At 40.2% G+C, this 16,122-nt stretch overlaps 1 protein-coding gene across 6 annotated transcripts; it reads left to right on the top strand.

The window, feature by feature from the left end:
- The first annotated feature begins 911 nt into the window (after nt 1-911).
- On the top strand, nt 912-12,596 carry Tshb (thyroid stimulating hormone, beta subunit). Of its 6 annotated transcripts, none has more exons than XM_006501304.4 (5): nt 912-994; nt 7,498-7,544; nt 7,892-7,932; nt 11,682-11,844; nt 12,270-12,596. In XM_006501304.4, the coding sequence occupies exons 4-5, from the start codon at nt 11,683-11,685 to the stop codon at nt 12,522-12,524; spliced, it is 417 nt and encodes a 138-aa protein (XP_006501367.1). In that variant the 5' UTR covers nt 912-994; nt 7,498-7,544; nt 7,892-7,932; nt 11,682; the 3' UTR covers nt 12,525-12,596. The 6 variants fall into 6 exon arrangements, with proteins under 6 accessions (XP_006501367.1, XP_006501368.1, NP_033458.2 ...); NM_009432.2 differs by lacking the exon at nt 912-994 and adding an exon at nt 7,280-7,346; XM_006501305.4 differs by lacking the exon at nt 7,892-7,932.
- Nucleotides 12,597-16,122: the final 3,526 nt, after the last annotated feature.

Here is a 16,122-nt window from a genome sequence, read left to right as displayed (position 1 = left end):
GACAGAGGGATTGTGTGGATCACAGGAAGCACTGGTGCTGACTTTATTACACCATGAATTCTATTACAGGAGATGCTAGCAATTAATATTCATATATGACCTTAATTTCTAAAAAGTGTTCTTTGAATAGACTTTAGAGAGCTTGTGTAAATTCATATAAATTTGGAGTACTGGGGCTTACATCTGTTACCAACAGAGAGAAGCAAATTGACTTGTTCCATATTTAAATCAAGTTTGTCATCCACTTAGAAGCTTTAGAGGCTAACACGATCATCGCATTAGAGCCACCTCCACCTGAGTTATATGCATCGGTTCTGGAGCAAATATTACAAGAAGTTAGGTAACAAATGGCTTTGTTTTAAATGGCAGGTCATTATATTGTGACTCTCACAGGAAACTACTGGTTTCAAAGAAAAGCTGCTGCCCCCAAATTAGACTCTTATGGAAAGAGAGACTATTAGATACTAGAAAAGCACCTGCTCTCTGGGGAGGGGAGAATGTTAACAATCTGTTTCATATTATGATGATACTCCTCCATTGAGCTTCTTAGGATGGTTAGGTGGGCTTTTCCCCTTTTCTTTGAAAACGAATTAAACTTTTAATGTAATATAACAGATGTCAAAAGCTTGTTTTTAAGCTTGGCTTTGCCTGCAGCTGTCTGTAGAATATCTGAGTGGTTAGAGTTTTGGAATGCATTTAAGTATGTTCTCTAGTGTTTCCATTTGCTTATACAATCCACAAGTACCTATTTTGAATACTAGTGCGCTTTTTGCTGATTTGAATTCCGAGAATACAATGGTGGATAAATGAGACAGAGCCCTTTGTCTTTAAGGTGCTTACACTCAATTTTATCATCAAGCTGAGACGATAAAAAGGTAGCCATTCTAAAATCCGATGAAAGGGCTCTTCACAAGGAACAGACAGGAGGCCGGAAGCCCTGCTGCAAGAACAAGTTTGGAATGTTCAGTGGAATATGGTGTCGAACGGTGTACAGGTGTGTGGTGTGGGGAATGGAGGAGTAAGTAGGTCATGTGTACTGCTGGACTTTAAGACAGCTTAGTTGGGTATTATTGAACAGTAAACTTCCTGTATTGGTTTCCTCTCTCCTGCTTCTGGCCGTCTTTAGTTTGTAGACTTTTTCTTTTGATTTTCACATGGTATTCTCCCATTTATGTCTGTGTCTAACTTTTCCCCAAACACATCAATAGGGGCCTGTTCTATTCCAATTATGACTTAGTCTTAATTGAAATCTGATATATTAGAATTAGAATTTCATAGAAGAATGGTGGAGTTATGCAACCGAAACTGCATATATTTAAAGTGCACAACTCAGTGAGATGGATACATCCTGTGAGTCATCTTAAATCAAGATAACAAGTTTATCTTTCTAATGGCTCTCTTTCCCGTAGCCACCTTTCTCCAACCCTAGGCAATCATTAATTTTCTTCCTGCTTATATTTATTATTATCGGAATGAGAAAGCACATACTTACTCTTGGATCTGGCTTTTTTCACATACAGTAACTAGTTTAAAATGCATTGACCTCATAACTGTGCTAATGACTATTCCTATTTATTATTGACAACTATTCCGTTATATGTGCCATGACTTGTCACTGTGGACCACTGTTGTGTTGTTTCTAATTTTAGTTCATTACAAACAAAGGCTTTGTGAATGTTGGCATACAAGTGTATGTGTGCAAACACATGGTTATGTTTCCCTTGAATAAATGCTTAGTAGTGGAATGGCTGAGTTGTTTTGTGTGTGTATATGTGCTATCATGTTAAATATGATGCAAGAATAACAAAGGAAGGAGGTGGGAAAATGAGAAAATGCAAAAAATCAAGGTTAAGTAAATGAAAAGAAGAGAGGGATTTAAGAAGATTCTTACAGAAGTAAAATAACAAGAGATTAGAAAAAAGGGAAAAAAAACAAGAAGTGATTCCCAATTATGAGAAAATTCAAATGAAAATTAGATAACCATAGAAAGGGGAATAAAATAACATTTCTTTAAACAACAGCAGTAATAACAAATGCTACTAACAATACAGTAGAGGAGGGAAAGGGCAAAGCACAGAAGGCTTCTATGAAAGAAACAAACGGAAGGAAAATAATGAAGATTATCTGATAATAATAATTAAATAAAATTAGACAAATGTAAGAAGAATAAAATGTAATAATGTATAGTTGGAAGGAAACTTAGTATGTGTGTGGGGTGGGGGTTGATGGGTGAGAAACCTAAAAAATGAAGAGAGGGCAGAGGCAGCTTCTTTCTGGATTTTCAGATGTAGACTGCTGGTTATGTGCAGGGAGACGGGGAGGGTGAGTGGTCTGTAGATGGCTGTCTTTGCTGTTGCTTATCCTGACGCTGAGCCTCTTAGACAAGTGTCCGTGTCTAGAGCTGTGTTCACTTTAGTAGCTTCTCCTTTTTGCCCACAAGGGACCTCTGATGGCCATTCTTAGCTTTGCAGTCTGAGGGCTGGGCAAGTTCCCTCTCCCTTGAAACTCTCCTTGAAACGCCACAGATAAATTCCCTGAATGGCTACTGTCCTTAAGGAAGAGGAGTTAGCTTCCAATGGAAGGAGAAAGTGAGGAACAGTCAGAGCACTGAGATCTGTACAAGGGGAGGACCTGCCTTTGTGTTTTCAAACTCTTTTGTGGTATCAGTCACTGAGCTGGAGAGATGCCATAGAGGATAGCAACCAAATGCACCTGCGCTTCGGCTCTGGAACTCCACAGTGGTGGGTGGTGGGTGGATGAGATGAGGCCCGAGGCTTGTCTTCAAGGCAATACTCCTGGCCTTTCACGAGGGCCACCTGGTGGGAGGAGTCTTCTGCTTTCCTGAATAGCCAATTACCTTTCAAAGGTGCTTGACTAATAGTGAGACTATCTTCCTTATACTTAAACGCCTGCTTACCCTTCAGTCCGCAGTGGGCAGCTTGACTTACAGTCTGGTACAGGCCCACTGTGGTAAATTCTTTCCAAGTTTGCAAAACTGTATCCCCTACATGTCACCCCTTCTCTTCACTTTTGAAGGATGATTTCCAATGACTGAAGAATTTTTGAGGACTTCAGTTTATTATAGAATTTAATTTAGTGTCTTAGAATCATGACATATTCCTGAATTTGTCAAACCTTAGTTACCTTTTCAAATCGTTTTCACTGTGTCTCATTTAGAATTGCTTATATTAAATATCTTCAGCTTTATTAATCTTTTCCTTTGCAGTGTCTAATCTGTTACATATAGTCTATCTGTTACAGCATATTTTTTATGAGAACATTGTTGCTTTCATCTTTAGGAGTTAAGTTTTGTCTTTTATGCCTCTACTTAATCTTTCCTCTAATTACTTGAATTTATGGAAATTGGTTATAAAGTAATGCCTAGCTTATTGTTACATATTAATTCTTTTATGTATACCAGTTCTGGATCAATTCCAATTAGTCATTTTCCCTTCATTATGAATTGTACATTTTTGCTTCTTTGGATTCTTAGAGTTCATCTTTTTTAATTGATGCCCCATATTGTAGCTTGTTCCTTGTTGGGTGCATTCTGCGTGAGCTATGAGATTGCCACTGTGGCAGGCTGTCGAGGATACCGTGCTTCATCTCTCCCTATCCCTCTCCCTCTTTTTCTCTCACTCTCTGGTTAGCTATGTATAAAAATATACTAGAAACTAAGTTCTTGAATTAATGTTTTATGCGACAGAGGTACAAATCCCATAAGAAACAGCTAATTAATACTCCTCTTGTTACTATTCTTTTGTATTAGTGAATTACCTGGAATCACTCAAGCAAGATTTCTGGCATCTGACTTATATTTTTCCTACTTTCATAGTTATGTTCCTGCATAGTAACTTGTATTTCTTCTTCTTTTTTTAATTTTTGAGATAATAATTATAACATTTCTCACTCCCATTTCCTCTCCAAACACTCCCACATACCTCTCCTTGTTCTTCAAATTCATGACCTCTTTTTTTCCTGCTAATTGTTATTACATGCATATATGTATATGTCTATATATTTCTAAATATAACCTGTTCAGTCTGCAAAATGTTACTTGTATATGTTTATGGCTGACCATTTGACACTGAACAACTAACTGGTGTGCTTTCCCCTGGGGAGGACCACCTGGAGGACCACCTCTTCTACTAGCAGCCTAGGTGCCTATAATTCTATATGGGGATGAGGCTTTTTGGACTCTCCTCATCCACTTTGTAATCCTTAATGCACCATGAGGATGCAACATGTCCATGTTCAACTCATCTTTGGGCAGTCCTGTTGCTGAGACTGGCTATAGTTCCTAATGTTACCCAGAAACATGAGCTCAGGACTAACTGCTCCATCTTCTGGGTCCTACCATCTTTCTGCCCCCTCTTCCTCAATGTTCTCTGAGCCTTAGGTTAAGAGATTGTTTTGTAGATGTGTTTATTTGGACTGGGCTTCACAGCTCTGCATTTTGATCACTTGTGGTTTTCTGTTGTGGCTTCCATCTCTTGCAAAGAGAAGTTTCCTTGATTAGGGGCCAAGGTTGCTTTGTCTTTGTATATTTGTATAAGGACAAATGCTTAGACTGTTGTTAGGTAGTGTGCTGATTTAGTAACTTGACAGTTATAGATTCTTCTTCAGCATGGAGTAGTTAGCTTTCTAGTACAAGACAAGGCATAGAAATTAATATGTAGTTGATGTTTTTTGAAAAAATGTAGTCCCTGAACTGAATATTCTTGCTTTATAGCTGTCAAACTATATATCATTTGTGAATACATCCAGGCTGAGTCCTCCTTAATGAACTGCAACCAAATTTATTATGCACACTAGCTGAAAACCCAATTTAGTACAGTTGGAGGCAAATAGCTGTCTTAGTCAAATAGCTATCAGTCCTTATCAATCATGAGCAGCCGACTGGTCAGAACACACTCATGTAAGCTCCACTCTGGACAGCACCCATCAGACTGTTTCTGCGCCTTGCTCTGCTCTCTGTCCACAGATGCTCTGGCGTCTGGCGTCGCTGAGCTCCCCTTAGCTTTGTTTTCACAGGGCTGTCTGACTTGTGGATCTTTCTTCAGTTGAACTCCTTTAAATGTGTTTCCTGTAAGGTTTGCCATCATCCTTCAGGGAGAAGTCATATTTTGTCTCTAACTTACATTAATAATAAAGGTTAAAGTAAGTGAAGACAAACAGGATTTTCAATAACCCCTAAGAATATCTAGAATTTTACTCAACATCTACCAGATGCCAGGGGTTCTATATATCTAATACTCTTAGAACTCCTAATCATCGGAAAAGCCTTGAATAATCAGAGAAGGTTTTGCAAAAGTGGTGTTTTCTGAGATAAGCCATGAAAGATGAACAGGAGTTACCTGAGATGAGACATGGGATGAAGCCCTGGGCAGGTGTTCCAATAGAGGGAACAGAATAGTCCCAAACGGAAAGGAAAAATGAGACTCACTTGAGAAACTCAGTGCAGCTTGTCTAAAACCACAGGAAGCAGAGAAAGTGTGTAGCTTGGAAATCTAGGGAGAAGTGGGGGTTGGGTAGGCTAAGGGATACCAGAGAGTCAGAATACAGCATGAAGTCTGAACTTTTTTCTTTTTTTCCATTTATTTATTTTTTATTAGATATTTTCTTTATATACATCTCAAATGCTATCCCAAAATTTCCCTATACCCTCCCTCTGCCCTGCTCCCCTACCCATCCACTTCTGCTTCTTGGCCCTGGCATTCCCCTGTACTGGGGCATATAAAGTTTGCAAGACCAAGGGGTCTCTCTTCTCAGTGATGGCCGACTAGGCCATCTTCTGCTACATATGCAGCTAGAGACACGAGCTCTGGGGGTACTGGTTAGTTCATATTGTTGTTCAACCTATAGGGTTGCAGACCCCTTCAGCTCCTTGGGTGCTTTCTCTAGCTTCTCCATTGGGGGCCCTGTGTTCCATCTTATAGAAGACTGTGAGCATCCACCTCTGTATTTGTCAGGCACTGGCATAGCCTCATACGAGACAGCTATAACAGGGTCCCTTCAGCAAAATCTTTCTGGCATTGTGTAATAATGTCTGGGTTTGGTGGCTGATTATGGGATGGATCCCCGGGTGGGGTAGTCTCTGGATAGTCCATCCTTTCGTCTTAGCTCCAAACTTTGTCTTAGTAACTCCTTTCGTGGGTGTTTTGTTCCCTACTCTAAGGAGGAATGAAGTATCCACTCATTGGTCTTCCCTCTTCTTGATTTCTTGTGTTTTGCAAATTGTATCTTGGTTTGAACTTTTTTTCTGAGAGCAATTTAGAAAAGCAAGTTTTGGGCATGTTTAGTTACAGTGTGGTAAAAAGTGGGTTAAATGAGTAAAACATTGGTATAAAGACTAAGAAAAAGTGTATATTAGTTCCAAATTTTGAGTAATTATCTACACTTCCCCAGCCATTTATTCATTTAATGAATATATTGGCTAAATGTTGATCAAATATTTTTGTGTTATTGTCAATTGTTTCTTATGGAGTCCTTGTTATGTGTCAGGTACTGTAGATAAACAGTGATCTTCATTTTTCTCTGAGACAGGACCTGGGCTATATCTGAGACAGATATAGCCCATTCAGGCCTCAAACTCTCCACTCCTCTGCTTCCTGAGTTCTAGGAATAAAGACACCCACCAGCATGCCTTTTGATAGGTGAGGGAACTAAAATAAGCAGAACTCACGAGTGCTGACGTTACTAGTGAAGGGCCAAGACAGAATTTGATCTCAGGTCAGTTTGACATCCTGACAGATTTAGCCATGTCATTCAAAGAAACATTTCACACTAAGTTATGTTAACATACTCTAAAATTCAAGAAAAAAAAACAAATAAAAATTTTGAACTAAAATGTTTTTATTGTCATACATGGTTCAGTTGGCCTAGATTTCCAGAAAGAGGTTTCCTTTGCTTTATAGATGAATATGTACGAATCTCTACATGAGCAGGCAGACTGGAACACTCAGGCCCCAAATAAATTTGACATCTCAGGACTTTTTCCACTTCTTCTTCCAATTTAATGGCCTATCCTTTATAAATATGAGCAAATATTAATGTCTGTTATTAACATTACAGATATTAATAAAAGATATGTTTCAAATAGAAGAGAGGAAGATGCATGCTATAATAATGTCAGAGTTTCCAGGGAGAGGATATAGTGAACCTGTTTGTCTAAACAAGTTTTATTTGGGGTTCAGTATGAATTTTCAATAGATGCTTTTCAGATAAGAAAGCAGCAATTCGAATGCAATTATATAAACAAGAAGATCAGAGGGGAATTATCCTGAAGGGTATAAAATGAACGGAGAGTGGGTCATCACAGCAGTAACTCACTCATGCAAAGTAAGGTAGGTGTCTACCCTGTGCAGAACCTGTAAGATGAAGTGCCTTTATTACCATTTCACTGTGTTTGAACAATTGTAGCATTTATTTAAAAATTGCAAATGCAGAGATAGAATTTTCTCTGATGGGCTCTAAAGTTTTTAATTATTGCTCCAGATCCTGCAGTAGTGGGTGGAGAAGAGTGAGCGCATACGAGTGGAGAGGTGAGATTCCGTTGACTTAAAGGATAGAAGCAGCCCGTCCATTTCCTGATGAGGGATGAACAGTTACGTGACTTTCTCCTACCTACATTCCAACTTAAATGTCTTATCACCTGAATAACCTGTGTGCTTAACCCATGTGATTACTAATGAGCATCTTTGAGGAAAATATATTTTAGGGGTGTTTTAGAGTAAATTCAGTTTTGAGTATGTGCACGGGTACCAGCATTGTAAGTACTTTCAGGGACATTCCATGTTACAAGATATTTTTAATTATTTAATAGTGAAACTCTCTTGGATAGTATCCAATACCTATAACTTATTAATATAATGCATTTTTTTCTTTCTAGAAAAATATTCTGCTTCAGTGAAGAGCTGGGGTTGTTCAAAGGTGGAGAAAATTATTCTTTTCATTGTATAGTAATTAATTCAAGTAGAAAAAAAGAGGTAATAGATATTAGCAGAGCAGAGAGAAATGTGTTTAACAACGAAAATATTAAGAGCAGAAAGAAACTATGGGAAAAAAAGTAAAGGAAAGAACCCAGGAAAAATGTGGGGAAAGGGGCTGCATCAACACTGGATTATAGCCAAGGAAATCCTATGGAGTACTCACAGGATTACTTTACTGTTTTTAGGATTTTAGGAAAGAGTATACACAAATTAAAGACCCAAAGATATGGACCTGATCAATTAGATACAATCACAATTGAATCTGAGATCAGAGTTATAGATTGCTAATTCTTAGGGCAGGGGTCTGATGGTCACGGAACTCAGGTTATTTGTGCTATGAACACTTTCCTAATCTTTTGATGTTAAACTTTCCTTTTATAGATGAGGAAATTGAGGGCTAGGAAGGTTATGTGGGCAAAATTCTATTATTTATAATGAAGTAAAAAAGGAACCATTCGCTCCCAATGGAGGAGCTAGAGAAAGTACCCAAGGAGCTAAAGGGATCTTCAACCCTATAGGTGGAACAACATTATGAACTAACCAGTACCCCTGAGCTCTTGACTCTAGCTGCATATGTATCAAAAGATGGCCTAGTCGGCCATCACTGGAAAGAGAGGCCCATTGGACACGCAGACTTTGTGTGCCCCGGTACAGGGGAACGCCAGGGCCAAAGGGGGGGAGTGGGTGGGTAGGGGAGTGGGGGTGGGTGGGTAAGGGGGACTTTTGGTATAGCATTGGAAATGTAAATGAGCTAAATACCTAATTAAAAAAAAAATAAAAAAAAAAATAGTAAAAAAAAAAAAAAAAAGGAACCATTCATATCCTGTGTCTTCGCAGCGTTCTAGAAGAACCGTGGCTGGTGATCAAGTCGGCTTTAATGCTTTGCGTTTGTTAGCTTAAACTTCTGTAATTATAAAAGGAAGTCTTCCAACAGTGTCACTCTTGACTAGGACAACAATGAGAAAAATTACCATACAATTTCTATCATTAAAAAATTTAAAGGAGATTTTATTACTTTAAAAATGGGTATGCATGTGTGTGTGTTGTTGTGTTGTGTCTGAGGGTGCCTGTGTAGGCCAGAAGCATCCACCCCCAACCCCTGGAGCTGGAGACATACGGGACTGTGAGCTGCCTGACGTGGGTGTTGGGAACTGCACTCAGATCCTTGTAAGAGCAGCACTTGATCTTAGGCCTGAGCCATTCTTGGAGCCCAGTCTTACAAGGTTTCAAAGGGTCAGATATGTTCATCTGTTTTTATCCTGCAGGTGGGTAAATAAGATTACATGCGTTTACCCATTTCCCATGGGAGATTTCTGTTCCTTATGTTCCGAGCCAATATTCTGACTATAGGTACCACATATGCTATTTCACATAGAATTGTGGATCTAGAAGTTGTTTTCTGTGGTGAAAACCAGTGGACATCTGTGAAGCCAACGGGGGAGTAAATGAGCAGCAAGGGCCAGTGTTCTCGCGCACTTACCTGGTTGCTATTTTCAAGATTCTTCAGAGAATCCTCTAGACTTGCATCATTAAAGTAACAGAACCAACTGAATGCTATAGAGGGAGCTTGTATTTTATGAAACACTTGACCAAAATCAGATTCCCTGAGAAAGGAATTCCTATGATTTCAGCAGGGAAAGTGTGTCCTAGTTGTAGAGCTGAATCTGGGGCTCTGTGTGTGTGAGTCTCGGTTCCAGCCCCTGTGGGAGCATAAAACAAGATAACCAGGAATTCTTAGGCTTTCCCTTCTAATGCAAACGTTTAAAAAATACTGCAAGGGATGCTTACAAATGTAATGCCTTCTTAACAGAGTTTTCTATCAAATACATTTTCCTATACGGTTACTTCACTTCCTTGTCTATGACGTAACAAATGTAAGGAAATCTTTGCTAGCTGGGGGGTATCAGAGTCATGGCTTGAACTTTCAGAGAACTTAGAACAACCTGAAGTTTTACATCTGTGCTTATCAGGCTCCTCCTGAACTGGAAGGACTATATCAATACAATGTCCAGTGCTTACTCCAGAGGCTCAGTACATACATGTGTATCCAATTTCGGCACTTCTGGTGCTAGGAATAGGAGATTGGTTGAAATAGCTATAGAAGTAGACATTTAGAATTCATCCTTAGTAACTTATGTAAATAATTTTTGTTTATATATTTATTGGAAACAAAATTCTGGTTACCTGAGACAGACTGCACAAGGCTTCAGTAAGTAGAGAATTTAAAGCACGCAGCTTAAAACTGTTGCTGACACAACCGGCAGATTGAACCTTGATACTTCTTTGATAATTAAATAAAATGCTTTTTTCCCCCATTTATTTGGGGAGAGCACTGTAGCATGCATGAAGAGGTCAGAGGACGACTTCCAGGGAGGAGTCTGTTCTCTCCGTCTGTCACGTATGTCCAGGAATTGAACTCAGGCTATCAGGCAGAGCTGCAAGTGCTTTTACTTCTGAGCCTTCTTGCCAGCCAGCGAATAGTGATCATTTAATAAAATAAACAAACAGCCATATGCTTATAGATATCAATATTGCTTCAGTGGTGGATATATATATATATATATATATATGTTATACATTTATATATTTACTAACAATGATAGTTGAGAAGAAAAACAATCCAAACATACCTAGCTAGTTGAACAATATTAGTAAAAGGGAGTCAAAAGTCTCCTTCATCTTAATGGTGATCAGCCTACATCTAAAAGTCTGAAATTTGATTACCCTCTATCACCAAAATAAGTCATAACATCCCCAGATCATTACAATGCTTAACTGATACGGAACAGCTTCTGTATCAGACAGGCTCTCTGAGCTGCCGGGACTGCTCAGCGGGCCCTCTGCTGCCTCCCATACAGCCCGCTGCTAATGAATCGAACAACCCACGAAGGAGCTGAATTCTTGCCTGGATTACTCTAAATGTGTCACACTAATTTTCCCAGCTCTCTCTATGTTTTTAAATAATGAATGCCATACAACTTCTGTATAAAATGATCTTTTGTTTCAATGTGAAAATTTAAAAACTCTAACAGAATATCCTAAGGATTCAGAAAAGACCGTGTAGCTCGTGTTATTAGTTCACACCAGTCACAATTTTAACTTAAGTTTTCAGCCTCCTTGACAATCAACAGGTAGAGTTATAGAGAAAATCATATTTGCTGGGTGGTAGCAAAGTTTGCTTATGATTTTTTTGGTTTCTTTCCCTCTTTAATTATATGAACCAACTGAGTTATTGATTGAACCAAAATTTTTAGGAACTTTGATTTCTGGGAAAGTCCTTCCTAAAGAATACTAATTAATTTACTTCTTATAAAGACAAGTCCTTTTATTATAGCTCTGTTGGATGAATTATTTCACACTTAGTTAGCAGAAAGCTGTCAGTTTTCTGAGTGATGTTGCAGATTCGCCTGTCACTTCCCAGGGGAGCCCAATGGCATGTGTAGGCAGACTTCTAAGATGTGAGCTCCTGTATTATGGGTGTACACGGTCGTAGCTGCATCTGATCGTATATGAGGAGGTTTGAGAGGACTGGATATGCAAAAGCACCTTACGCAGGGCCCAGGGATAAGTAACCAGTCAGTATATTTTACCTGTTCTTGTTATTGGCTGTGTGTTTACATATGCACAGACATGCCTCTGAGCGTGGAGAGGACACTGTACTGAGCTCTTTGATGTTTCTCTCTGATTCAGCATGAGTGCTGCCGTCCTCCTCTCCGTGCTTTTTGCTCTTGCTTGTGGGCAAGCAGCATCCTTTTGTATTCCCACTGAGTATACAATGTACGTGGATAGGAGAGAGTGTGCCTACTGCCTGACCATCAACACCACCATCTGTGCTGGGTATTGTATGACACGGGTATGTTGTTCAATGCATTTCTTTTAGCTGTAAATTATATAGGCCTAAAGTTGTCTGTTAATATTTAGAAAGGAAGTGGGGATAAATCATAATGTCCTCTTTGGGAAGCCAAACACTGTTTTCAGAATTATAATGGTGTGACTCTACTCAGAAAGGAAAGTACAGGTGCATTTGTAACAGTCTACTCTGAAGAGTTTGTCCTCATCAAAGGCAGATGAGAACAAAGTGGCTTTTGTTTTTTTTTTTTTGTTTTGTTTTGTTTTTTGTATCTGATGGGTTAATTGTAGATGTGTGGGTAACAGAGCTCAGGAGTCCTTTATTGATCATCACTGATACAAAGGGATATCAGTAAGTTGTGGTCTTTCTATTACACTATCTAAAGTTGTGTGGAGTTTATCATGTTAAGATCTCTTTTCTTTCCACAGGATATCAATGGCAAACTGTTTCTTCCCAAATATGCACTCTCTCAGGATGTCTGTACATACAGAGACTTCATCTACAGAACGGTGGAAATACCAGGATGCCCGCACCATGTTACTCCTTATTTCTCCTTCCCTGTCGCCATAAGCTGCAAGTGTGGCAAGTGTAATACTGACAACAGTGACTGCATACACGAGGCTGTCAGAACCAACTACTGCACCAAGCCGCAGTCTTTCTATCTGGGGGGATTTTCTGTTTAACTTCAATAGCAGTGCAATCTGGTTAAATGTGTTTACCTGGAATAGAACGAATAAAATACCATTGAGACGTCTTGCCTGCCATTTAATCCATAGGTACAGCCGCACAGGCATTAGAGAGCTTACGAAGCTTTAGAAGCAGAGGTGTATGGAAGAGGCTGTCATGGTTTCCACACAGGGCAGAGCAGAGCAGAGCAGAGCAGAGCAGAGCAGAGCAGAGCAGAGCAGAGCAGAGCAGAGCAGAGCAGAAGTAAAATGGAAAGCAGAAACACTAGCTGCTGCTGCAAGCCAGCCCTGAGATCTCCTTACAGACAATAGGGGGTCTGTCTTGACCTAGAAAGCAAATGTGAGACTACTGCAGAGTTCCAGGAAGAAAGGACTGTCATCAGAAGCTGGAGGAACAATGGCATCAGGGTACTAGAAACATTGTCCCTTCAGAGGCTAGCATCAGGGCTGGAGTGCAGTGGTGAGACAAGGACAACATATGAAATCTGGCACAGAAAACTTTATCTTCGTCACTCAAGCCCTCTTCATAAAACTCCGCCAAAACTCAGCTGAGAGCATGGGCTCCGACGCTCTCTTTAATTTAATTACTTCGGTGGGCCAACTGACCGGTGAAAGGTATACCCCAGAAGGTCAGCGTATAAAGCCTCGAAAAGAGGCCACGATCATTTTACATGTGGAAGCCTAAATCCTTTATAGTCCCTCAAGTAATAAGAGATACTTTCCAGCATTTATACTGAAAGCAACTTGTGCTCTGGGGCTTTGGCTATCACGAAACGCTAGTACAATCACCACAGGTCTTGGGGTAGAAGAGAGAGGGCTAAGAGATCCAACGGAGTGGATTGCATTGTTTTAACCTTTGCCCTCATTCATAGTGAGGCATTGCTTTGGGTAAATAGGCTTAGCAGTGGGTTATTTTTCTTTTCCATCCTTAGGTGTTCCTTCTCAAGAGCTGAACTTTAAGTATGTCCTGTGGGCTCAACCTCAAAAAGACTATCTTTTATTCGGCCATGAATTGTCACCCCGAAGTTGAAAACTACTTGTAGGTCGGGCCATTTAGAGTGGCTGTGCTGCATAGCCATTGGTCAAGCTCAGCTGGGTGTTTTGTGAGTGCCTGCAGGCTGACAGAGCGACAGGGGAGGCGGTGGTGGTGGTGGTGCAGATAGAGTAGAGCCAAACCTACGCTTTGCCAAGGATGAGGGAATAACTGTGCACTTCCTTACAGGAGCCAGGAATCTACACTACTTTTACCTTACAATCTAAAGCTGACACTTGCAGGACCATTAAGCCTTAGGCCAGGACCCAGTGTTCTCATGTCACCAATAAGCACATTATTATTTAAGATTGTTTATCAAATATAGGCCCTTGACAGATGTGTAAAAATTTTAAAGTTCAAACCTAGCTGGCATTACCCTCAAATGATTCTCAGGCATGCTGAAGGTGGCTTTTGTCAGAAGATGTGAGCTTTAGAACGACGAAGTTGCTTAGAGACAGCCCAGCTTTGGCAGATTCTAGTTTAAGTTTTTTGAATTACTTTAATAAATTTCCTGAATCTGCAGGGATGGGGGCCAGCTCAGAACATGGTATAGCCAGCCTGCACTGTCACCAGCACAAGAGCCTCGAGGGGCTGCATGAGAGAAATCACTGAAGGAAGTCTATTGGGAGATGCACACGTGAAAGTGGGGCAGTCGAAAACACAAAACCCGTTAGGCTGGAGCTCAGGGGTTGAGCTGCGGAACAATTCACCTTAGCTGAGTCCATACACTTGACAATATGGGAGCTCTGTCTTGAGGGACCTTTGTGTCCTTTTGGGTTAACACAAGGAGAATGCATAGAGAGGCTCCAAAGTGGGAAGAGGAAGAATCATGGCTTGCAATGTGGGAGAAAGGTAAACACAGGAACGGTCCTCAGGTGTAGTCATTAAATCCCCTGCAAAGTTGAAAGGAGTCCGTTCTCACCAAGGAACTTTGAAACTCAGTGCTCCAAGAGGAAAAAAAAAAAGACCTTTCTTACTTGCCTGGAATATAAAGAGCTCTTTCATAACTCAAGGATTTGGGGTCACAGCTGCAGCAGTCTTTAATGGTCAAATTCGTTGAGAATAAGTAGAATGTACCAGAATGAATGTATTGCAGGTTAACAGCATAGCATGGTACTATTAATAATAGGAAATCCTAAATATATATATATATATATATGTAAAAGTGTCTTTAAAATGTAAGAGTAGCAAGTCTAAACTGAACACAAAGATTGAGGTAACTTCCTCTCTAGCCTATTTTTCCAATGATGTTTCTTTCTTGTGTGCTGTAGTTAATTTCTCCTTTTCTGTCTTTTAAGACAATCTGGAGTCAGTTTCTTCAGCTCTCCTTTATCCACTGTCATGGCTGCTTAGTAAACACGTCCCTCCTTCTGGTAGGTGAATGCCGATTCTCTCCTGGTCTCAGTGCTCTGCGTGGGGCTGATGGAGTTGGGCGTGGTAGTCAGGTTATGAGCTGGCCATATAGTTGACTACAATCCCTCCCCTTAGGAGTCATTCCCAGATCTTGATTTCACTTGTTAGAAAGGATTGCTTGGTTTTGGGGTTGGTAGATTGGGAGTTTGAAACTATTAGTGGCCATCTTTGGCATCTCTGAGAAACAGACAACATGTGAGAAAAGAGCCAGGCCAGAGGGGAATAAGAAAGCCCAAAGGGGAGAAACAGACTCCCTGATTACACATGAGTTTAATCTGAAGCCAGCATCACCCTTAAAGAAGCCCTACTATCCTCTCTAGACACTTGTACTTGAAAAGCTTTGGCTGGCTCAGTGGCTCAAGTTTCAGTCGGTCCCAATACCACCCCTCAGGTGGGCATCTTTTCTTGCTGCTTCTCATGCGTTTTTCCCTCGTCTTTGATTCTTCTTAGTGGGAAGCATCTATGATCTTCCTCACACACCTTGAGTTTTTTTTTTAAAGTCCACCATAGCAGCCACGAACTCGTTTACTTCACATTCTCTTGGTTTCTGCTCCTGTTCTCCTTTGAAGCAGTTTCAGTTAGGGTGATGGTGGCTAGTTACTGCTCCAACATACAGACAACTCTTGTCTTGACCTCTGTGCTTCCAAAGGGCTGTACAGAGCTACAACATTTATAATTTCTCATGTTGAGGATGAAACCAACTTCTTTCCATTTTACTTTGAGATGAAGCCTCAGTCTAGGCTGGCCTTGAACATGCTATGTAGCCCAGCTGGCTTCAAGATTGTGGTCCTCTTGTCTTTGCCTCCCAAGTGCTGAGATGACAGGTGTGTACCACGATGCTTAACCCAGTTTTTTTTTTTAAATGCATTTTCGTTTGAATCTTCTTTCTCAAAGATGACTCAAAATCTATGTTATAGTCGTTAACTGGTGATAGTAATGTAGGTTTGAACTGTTTTTTGGGGGGAAATTAAAGCTGCTATAGGTATGAAGATTCTAAACTTTGAAGAAAAGACTGATCTATAGTGGCTTTATATGTCTGTCCTGTTGGTTCTTTGGACACTGCTAAGTAAAAGCTTGCGTTTGTATTGATTGGTCCTTGGATGTATCCATTTCCGTTATCTGAAGCTGGCTTCTCCTTTAAGGAAATTG

This window comes from Mus musculus, chromosome 3 (genome assembly GCF_000001635.26).
Source record: "Mus musculus strain C57BL/6J chromosome 3, GRCm38.p6 C57BL/6J".
Classification (NCBI taxonomy): Eukaryota; Metazoa; Chordata; class Mammalia; order Rodentia; family Muridae; genus Mus; species Mus musculus.
Note: the sequence above shows the minus strand (reverse complement) of the source record. Positions and strands in the feature narration are given on the sequence as shown.